Below are 10,061 nucleotides of genomic sequence, written 5' to 3'. Positions count from 1 at the left end.
GACGCAGTGATAAGTCAATTGCGCTTGCACGGAGACCTCACGGAGTCCTTTGGGATCTCACCGCGTCTCTGTTGCGCTCTCACTGCGCATCCACAGCGTTTGAACAAGTTGTTTTCCATTTGGCTGCGTTCACACAGCGTTCACACAGCGACCCCAAAGAGCTGTTGCTGCGTTCATCGCGCTCTCGTGACGTTTCTTCTGCGTTTATACCGCGCTCCCACGGCGTTTCTACTGCGTTGTCATCGAGACCACGAAAACTCGAAAAATGGCTGTTGTACAATAGCAAGCGATGTAAAAGTTATCAAAATGGATGTAGATGACTATGTAAAAAGTAGCATTTGCTAATATTCCAAGACCTATCAATGGACGTAGATGGAATTCATGCCATTTGGTTCTGATGTCTTTTTTCTCTGTTTTCTAACAACTAATAACGGATCTTTTTTGAGGACCTGGCTACTAAGAATTTAATCCTAGTCCTTCACAAATTGTTTAGAAGTAACTATGTTTCAATTACAATGTACCTTTTCATAAAATCAAAACAATTTTTTAATAATTATTTACTAGTTGTAAATTCTTGTTTGTTTCCCATACAATTGTACAAATCAATATTAACCTACCAAGAAGTAAAGAACGTCTTGTGAGCGCAGTCAGCGCACAGAGCACGCCTTTGACGCGCGGTAAAAACTCCTAGCACGTCATGAGCGCTCGGCGGATACTTTTAATTGTACATTTTTTCTGAATTTTCCTCTCGATCCTACGGCGATTCGATGAATTTTACAACGCCGTGAACACCCCGGGGGAACGCAGCTTGGTGTGACAGGGCCTTAAAAGGACTCGGTAATCCTTAAAGCAATATATGATGGATTTTCTAACACATCAATAACAAGAGGCCCATGTACCACATCGCTCACCCGAGCAACAAAAGCTATCATAAAATCAGCGTTATTGGGTCATATGCAAAAAATCTGGACAATGTAGTAGAAGAGATCCTGAATTAAAAGATTTTCAAATATTTCTCGAGATATTCATATGTAAAACACTTAGCCCCTTTTGTATCAAGATGATTTCATTTCAAATATTGAGCATTGCAGTTCTCAAAACGATCTTAAACAACTATTTATATAATATGTAAAACTACATCAAACTTTTAACCTCTTGTGGAGCCCAATAATTGCCCAGAGGGCCCACGTCACAACAATTAAGAATCAACAATATGTCAAAATGCTTGCATATAAGTAAATGTAATACCATACGATATATTATATCATTTGATTTTTTTTAGAATAAATTACAAAGTTTTTCTTCTGTAAAAAATTCGACCTTCCAATGTGGTCCCACCCTACCCCCTGGGATCATGATTTGATCAAACTTGAATCTACACTACCAGAGGTTGCTTTTTCCTTATAACGATATATCTTTTCTCGTAATGACGAGATATCTTTTTTCATAATTACGAGATATCTTTTCTCATAATTACGAGATAACTTTTTAATCTGGCTCTATTCGCCTTTCGCACCAAATAATTGAGAGTCAAGAAATCAGATTTTCAGAGCAAACAAATCCTCCCTCGTCTGTTATGTAGGTCAATATGTAGTAATGGACAACTACAATTGGAACAGCTGAACGTGTTATAACCAATTGTTGTAATTGCACTTATGGACAGCTGTTTGTACATTTATCGAGCCATTATTTATAATCTTCAGTGAATTACATTATTGGTTGATGCTTATATATGGCAGGATTAGTTATTGTCTGACCTAGGAAAAAATTATGTTGTTTTAGAACTGGTATTTTTTTCATATGACAAGTCACAATACGTCAAAATAATCGTGTAAACTTTATAAAATAATGGAGATATGTTAAATAATTCATCGTATTCTATATAAATCAAGGGAATATCATTAAAACAATTTAGTTCTCAATGAAATTACAAACTTACATGTATAGGGTTTTATTATGCCACAAAGTTTATTCAAAATACATTTGTAAGATAAAAAAAACCACCCACCAATAACCAGATATCATTGTGTATTGCTTATGTGTCAGTTAACAGTAAGATAAAGACTAGCTTGGTGCTTCTTGTCCGTTTTACACACGTATCTCCCGGCATCCCCTTTTCGTACCTCGGGAATCTGAAGCTCGCTCAAAGTGTAGCCGTTTTTATTTTCATTGAATAGCTCCGTGATGGTGTTTCTGCTAGATTTCAGAACGAGGCGCCCGTTGTGGAACCAACTTATCTTTCGTGGTTGGTTATCGTAGTCTCTTGCTATGCACTGGAGACGGGCCTGTGATCCAACTCTAGCGGTCTCCGTCCCACGAATTAGAATCTCTACCATGACGATACAATGATAAAAATTAATGAATATTTCATCACAATTCGTGTTGAATTTGGTAGAATCATATTCTTTAAAAAGAATTATGGGATTTGATACCAAAAAAAAACCAGTCTGAATGAAATATCTTTCGGGGAAAAATGGAGTACTCTTAAAATGATTTGTGGGTATGACAAATAATGGCAAACATTAAATGACAATTTACTAGTTTTATAATTTTTTGTATTCTCAAGTGCATTTACTGATCAAAGTTGATTATTTTAATATCAGATGCCGGGTGATATTGTTCTCTTTTGAGACTTAATTGGTTTCGAATTCCAAAGCAAGAATATATCTGTAAAAAACTTTTATTGCACTATGAAAATGTGCTTTTTTTTGGGTTCTTAATGTTTAAAAAAAATCTTACCAGCGCCAGAAAATGCCACCACACAAACCAAGAAATAGACCACCGTACATTGTAGATACATGATGTCTGTTCTTACGGCTCTTATATTCTGTGAAGTAAAGTTAGACTGTAAAAATAAGAACATGCATTATGTACATTTATACTCGCCCTAGTTGTCATAGCCAAATGTCACAACCATTATCATACACCATTACCATCATATGCTCTTCAAACATTTAATGTACTTGCCCATTTGCAATGAATAATATGTCACCAATTTATTTAACCGTAACATGGAAGAGGCAAAGTTACAAATGAAATGTCATCATGATGATTGTTTTATAGAAATACTTAACAGCTAGAGATATAGAACCATTTTAACAAGACCTTGGACTTTCAGTGTAGGGCGTAGCTATCTAATTCTTGCGTCAATAAACAAGTTAAAAATGACAAAGTTTCAAGCGAAACTGCACCGATTGCATAGTTTTATCTCATAAGCCAGGCAAATCTTGTTGATTTCAGAGAGCCACGGCTGAGTGGCTGACTATGAAATCTAAGGCTTACGTCACATTGCTGTTTGACACAGCTACCCAAAGTCCATGCTCTTGTTAAAATGGTTCTATTTCTGATGTGCACAATGAAATCTACATATCATGAATCTTACATTTTTTAAAAATAGTAATAAGATGATACATTCACATCAACTGCGTATGAACAACAGACTAAATCATAAACGGACAAAGTAAACCTTTGTCAAAACCTTATCAAATTTTTTTGACATAATGCTTTTAATTACTTGTAGTTTTCCCCACAAACGATGGTATGCAAAAAATTCAAAGAGATATGAGTCAAATGCTGTTTTGTGGATTTGTGAGCGATGACAAAGTAGCAATATTGCAGAAAAAAAATAAAATTGTTGATGAGGACCAAAAAAATTTTTTTGCTGCAACATTCGCTACCTTAAAGCTTTTTATACCGTATATACCTTTTTCTAAATCAAGCACTTTGTTGTGTTTTAATACAAGTACTTTTAACAAATATGTTACAGACTTTATGACTTAAACCTCATACTTTTCTTGAATATGAAGTTTTCTTTTAAATCAGTACTTCAAACATCTATACATTCATATATGTCTATAATAAAATTCAATCCAATTCATTACAACAAGAAAAAATAATATAATCCCCAACTTGAATAAAACATTTTGCTGGATAAATTATCCATTTCATAGGTAACATTTCGTATATGGTGCTGTTTCCAAAAATGAGTGTGTCTAAAAGGTTCATGTAAATTTTGACTATGAACGTCTTGCAATTTTTATTTTAGGTTTGATACATGCGCGGATCCAGAAAATTTTTCCAGGGGGGGGGGGTCCGAAGGATAATTGTTTGCCGGGGGGGGGGGGGGTCCGAGGCATATTTTCGCGATAATTTTACTATGTAAATTTAATAAATTTTCATTTTCCAGGGGGGGTCGGGACCCCCCGACCCCCCCTCTAGATCCGCGCATGTGATATATACCCAGAGAAATAAACAACCTATACCAAATGGCGCTTCCTAGGAAGATGTGTGTTCTTGAAGGATAGATGTGTTATGATCCTGCACTTGTTAATAATCATTTCCTTAGAAGCAGGCACGTAGCATCATTTTTGAAAGTTGGGGGGGGGGGGGCAGACTCATAAAAAATCTTGACAAGCAAAGAAAAAATAAAAATGTTACATTCCAAAATCCTGGAAATCCTAATCCGCTGGGGGGGGGGGGGGGGAGTGAGCAAGTATACTTTTCAACTAGAGACGAGCTCGTTGCAAGCAACGATTAGGTCTTCCGTCGTAGCTGCGTCATACTTGTGACGTAATATAAAAATTGATACCTGACCATGGTGCAATATTAGATGTATAAACACTGTGTAAAAGAAACAAAGTACATGTATATAAGCAAATACAGATCTTTAAAAGTTGTCTGAAGTTTGATTCGCCGCATGTTGTTTTTTTGCATGTGCATTTTATTTTGAGAAACTTATCGAATCATCATAATTGACTCAATATACACAGAATATGGACGACGATTATAATCACACAGTGGGTATGCCCGGTATGAACGTAAAAAGACCAAACATTTTACTCGCATTTTTTATCGAAAGCAAGGGCCAATGAATCTTTTAGAATGTATGCGGAGATCCTGGAAATTTTACAGGGGGTTCTGAAGAATAATTTTGTTTTTTGAGGGGGGGGAGGGGGCATGCGCAGATAAGAAAAATTTTCCTGGGGTGGGGGTTGAGTGTCTGACGGTTATTTGAGTTTGCCTGGGGATGTCCGAGGCATATTTTTGTAATTTTATATTGTACATGTAATGGAAAGAAATTTTGCGGGGGTTGGGGTGGGGTCTGGAACCCTCGCCCTACTCTTCTTGATTCGCGCATGGGGAAGGCCGATGCCGGTAATTTGACGGTAATTTTAACCATTTTTATTTAATTAATCATTTTCAAAATTATCGGAATTCCAATATTACCTTTAAACGCAGTTAAAACTTAAAATACGAACCATTTAGTCTTGGTGAGTATTCGGCCAACATGCGTCCGCGTACGAAAGAAATGGCAATATTCAAGAAATTTGGATGGACGATCTGGGTCCTAGGTCGTCCATCCGATTCTTTTTCAGACTAAGAGCTACAGAACTGCACTTATAGAATATCAAACTGATTATGTTTATTTATTTTGTCTCAAAGAATCAGTTTTTTAAATAAAGTTTTATCTTAAAAAAAAAGAAATCGGGCACAATTTTCAATGTTAGCATTTTACAATTTAAAGGTCTAATCAAATTTTGAATGAAGTTTCAAGATACTACTCTTCGTTGTTTTATACGAAATATTGCGTGGAAAAAAGATTTACATCGCATATATATTATAGAACTAATTTCTTCTCTTTTTTATTTACATCAAAATAAATCCAAGAAAAAATCTAAATATTTTTTTTCCTTTATATGTGTTAATGAAAACGTTGATCAGCAAGGGCCGGTTCTATGTCGTGCAAGCACCTACTTAATAGATTGTTACACGGATCTACCACGATGACAAATATCGAAAAGGCAATATTGTGGGTGAAGGATGAAAGTGTAGTTTGTTTTTTAGGTTTATTTTTGATAATTTATTTATCTGGATCAATTTGGTCTGTTGGTTTGTTTTGTTTATTGAAAAGGGGAATAAAGAAAATGAGTAATTTCCGATATGAAGTCAAGCATATATTTTCATATTATCATTGACTTAAAACATGTTGGAAAAAAGAAATATTGCATCAAGCAGTTAGTTATTATGCGCAGATTATGCATTCCTCTATGGTTTTCACAATTGCATGTATCAGTTACTACACGTATTTGCTTACGGAGAAATAAATCTCCAAAGAGATGATATAGTTATCAGTTAAGTTCCAGATTGTCTTCTGCACATGCAAGCACGTGTGTAATCCTGATTTAAAAATAGGTATAATGTCCGGGAAGGGGGGGGGGGTCATCGCAACAAAACTGTGTATAAGCGTACTAGAGTGTACATTGTTAATTAATAATTGATGTTGAATTGTTATTAACAAACAAAATCATAAATTTATAATAACAAACACTAAAATGCCAGGGAGTTCTGCTGGACGCGATTTCATTTGTCTTCAATTAATAGGGTGTAGGGATGCCCGCCTACTTAATACATATGCTCACGCGTCAACAGATTAAAAATGACTGTATTTTGGATTTATAAATCGCTCTAAAACATTCGATCTGATATATCGTTGTTAACAATTCAAAACTTTGAACGATTAAATTTGTTTTTATACCTAGTACCCCGACCCTCACGGAAAAATCCATTCAGATCAATGGAAATTTCATTTACAAGACTCCGCGCCAGAATCAGGATGTCTCATTCATTAATTTTTTCGTAGTTATAGTGGACGAGTCCAAAATAGGAATTTTGAGACACATCATACAATGTGAACATATGCCATGAATGCAGTTTACTTTGCGTCTATTTTCTTATTTTGAGAGTCCTTTTTATCATGTTTATCATGGCTTGAAAATGACGGAAGGCCCTTGAATGTTGTTATCTTTATGCAGGCACGTAGCATCCTTTTTGAAAGTGTGGGGAGGGGGGGGGGCAGACTCATCCAAAAAATCTTGACAAGCAAAAAAAAAAAAAAGAAACTCCCAATTTCAATCCTAATTTCCTTATTTTTATATAAATTTTTTACATCCTTGATAATTCAATTTTTTATAAGCAAATTTTAAAAAAATTAGTTGCTGTGAGAAAAAGTGGGGGGAGGGGGGGGACCCACAAGCTTGAATTAATAATTGCCTGAGGATGCATCTTTAATGTGTCAACATTTATATTCATAATTGATGAAAACGTTATATGGGATGTAATAAGCACAATGAGCAAGAGTGTTCAATTAAAAGGGCATTTCACATTGCACGTGTGTAATCCTGATTTAAAAATAGATTGCCATATTTGAAAGGTCAAAAAAAAAAAGAGGGAGGTGTCATCGCAAGATGATACACATTGTCTAAGTAGTACAATGTAAGTAATAGTTGGTGTTGGATTATCATCATTAACAAAGAATCATCAGTTTGGATTAATTAAAACAAATATAAATTCATATAATTGGAATATTTACTGGAGGGGCTACGTACAAGTAATTCGCCGAAGTGGGGTACGTGTGACCCGATTTTCGATCAATTGGGCGATTTCATTCATCTGGAAAAGGGTTTCACTCGCGTGTACAAATGTAAATGTACATCTAACAATTGCTAGTCAATTAAGTGTGTATGTTAATTCGATAGATTTCTTCTAAAACATTCTATCCAAAGTATAATATATGTAGTTATTAGTTGACACCCTCCCAGTGGATCTATGCCGATGGATCTATCTGAGATCTCAGCTGTTGCGTGAATGGTAAAGAAAGACTTCGCGCCATAATACGTCTCATTCATAATTTTGGCTCGCCGATTAGTGGGCGAGTCCAAGTTAGGCCAGAGCACATGATGTGTAGATGGTCTTACCCACTCTATTTTCTTAACTGGTCATATAATAAATAGAGATATCATGGATCTTTCACTTTTGTCGGAGCATGTAATAAATGGAACCAAAAAATAAAGTAATTCTAATTGAATTAAATTGAAGTTAAAATGTAAATACCCCCTCCCACCTACGGATTAGGATTTTCAAAATTCCCCATTTTTTAAATTCCTTGTCAAGATTTTTTTTTGATGAAGCTGCCCACCTAACCCCCCCCCCCCCACACACACACACTTTCAAATAACGATGCTACATGTACGTGTTTGAATATCCTTTCCTATATGGTTAGAAATAACAAAATGTCTTTGATTTTGCATCTAATATATAACAAATTCAATTTTCAATTTGGCTGTTTGAGATTATTCGATACATGTACATTCCTAAAATGATTTAAAATAATGAAATGATTTAATTTCCAGTGATATACAGGTACATGCACTCGATCGAAGAAAAAGATTGAAATTGCTTCTAAACTCTGCACGTTCAGTTTAATAATTTATGATCCGCAGCGAAAATTAAATTTCATTTCTTATAAGATAGTCTAATTGATACATGCATGCTTCCATTGAATAAATTTGGGTAGTCAGGCAAGCTTTTTGGAAAGCTATTGCTATGAAAAATTTCGGATGGTACTCAATTTTTCCAGAAGGAGAGCTACATATATGCAGCTAAGGTAACTAATAATGCTTCCGATGAAATACTTTGTTTAGTAATGCAAGGTTTTAAGAGAGCAATACTTATTTGTTTAAAAAATAACACCCTAATACTTCGCATTTCATTCGCTGTTTGTAGAACAAGCAGAACCAGTATCAGTTCGATCCCTATCGTATGTACATTGTTCGAATTTAATAGCCCTTGCATTGGATTGCTTTGCATGTACAAAATATCTTTTAAAAATTCAACACTGAAAGTGTTTATCTATATGGCTATTAATCTATATGTACATGTACACATAGCGTACACATGTGATTCAAAATACCCCAAACGGAAAAATTAACTTATTGAGTCTACATTTTATAGAATTTGCAAAAAATACATTGCGGGTCTGAATGTTTGTTAATGTGTCAATCTATCAATATACAGTTTGTTAATTATTTTCGATTGCTAAGGCTACATCGTTTTTGATGAACATTGAACAACATTTTTTCCATGCCATTATTTCCACGGAAGATAGCGAGTACAATTATAAAGCACAATTTATTTAATTATCTCTTTAATATTGTGTACTAGTATGTAATAAATTATTTATAAATTGCTGCCGAAGGTTGTTTGGTATTTTCGTTTGTAGATGCATTGCAAGTAAAAAACGTGAAACGCGGGGCAAGTCATAATTAATACATGTATCCCTAATAACCGTTACTTAAAAATAGCGGCTTTGGATTCAAATATTATCGTATACGAATATTAAGTTCACTTTTTAAAATCATCTCCACGATGATAATATTATATCCATCGGAAATCAGTATTTTGTTTTGCTTTAAAAGAAATGTTCTATCGGGAGCAATCCCGCGTTCGTTTAAATTGCCAGCGTACATTTGTCATGTCAGTAATACACATTGTGCTTTATATGACGGCCGTGTATGCGTACTGTAGAAAAGTTGAGTTTAATTACCATGCATTCGAACCATTTAATTAACACATCTCCCAGTACTGAAACAATTCAAAATGTCTCTGTTACAGTAACACAGTGGGGCGTTAAACATGTGTACGTCCAGCTCTACAAGCATATGCACTGTCGTCAAGGCGACGGCCTGAATACAGCTAGCGACTCTTCTATCGATCGGTTACCTGAGTCTCGTAATGCATCTAAATATAGAAAGGGGCACAGTTATGAAACAAACAACAAAAATAAGGTCAAAGACGTTCATCTTTATGAAATGAATATGTACATATGAATAAAAACATTTGGGAATTTTATGTAGAATTATTTTTGCGCGCTGCATGTATCAGTTAGTGCATTACAAAAAGCCCTTTCATAACCTCCTAAACGTGCGCACCCCCACAAAAATGGACCGAACTGACAACAATTGTTTCTGCAAATACTGGCTATAAATTACGAAAACATTAAATTGAATACCACGGAAGGATTCAAAATTAATTTCTTTACAACTTTGCTTCAATAATGCATTAGAAATTTTTATTCCTTTACAAGTTGTTGACAAGAAACTTTTGACACATCTAACTCCTTAATTATAGGGGCCAGCCCCTTTTTCTGTATACCGAATGAAAGGTCTTGGTAAGACCAAGATCTTTTAAAATACATGTTATAACAAATTTTTATCAGGTAGGAA

General features: G+C 34.9%; 1 protein-coding gene across 1 annotated transcript; it reads right to left on the bottom strand.

The window, feature by feature from the left end:
• Window positions 1-2,015: 2,015 nt before the first annotated feature.
• Window positions 2,016-2,884, bottom strand: LOC128156369 (uncharacterized). Its single transcript, XM_052818474.1, has 2 exons — window positions 2,740-2,884; window positions 2,016-2,329 (listed from the first exon to the last, which is right to left on the bottom strand). The coding sequence occupies exons 1-2, from the start codon at window positions 2,861-2,863 to the stop codon at window positions 2,043-2,045; spliced, it is 411 nt and encodes a 136-aa protein (XP_052674434.1). The 5' UTR covers window positions 2,864-2,884; the 3' UTR covers window positions 2,016-2,042.
• Window positions 2,885-10,061: the final 7,177 nt, after the last annotated feature.

This window comes from Crassostrea angulata, chromosome 7 (genome assembly GCF_025612915.1).
Source record: "Crassostrea angulata isolate pt1a10 chromosome 7, ASM2561291v2, whole genome shotgun sequence".
In the NCBI taxonomy this organism is placed as follows: domain Eukaryota; kingdom Metazoa; phylum Mollusca; class Bivalvia; order Ostreida; family Ostreidae; genus Magallana; species Magallana angulata.
This window is presented reverse-complemented; position numbering and strand designations above follow the sequence as displayed.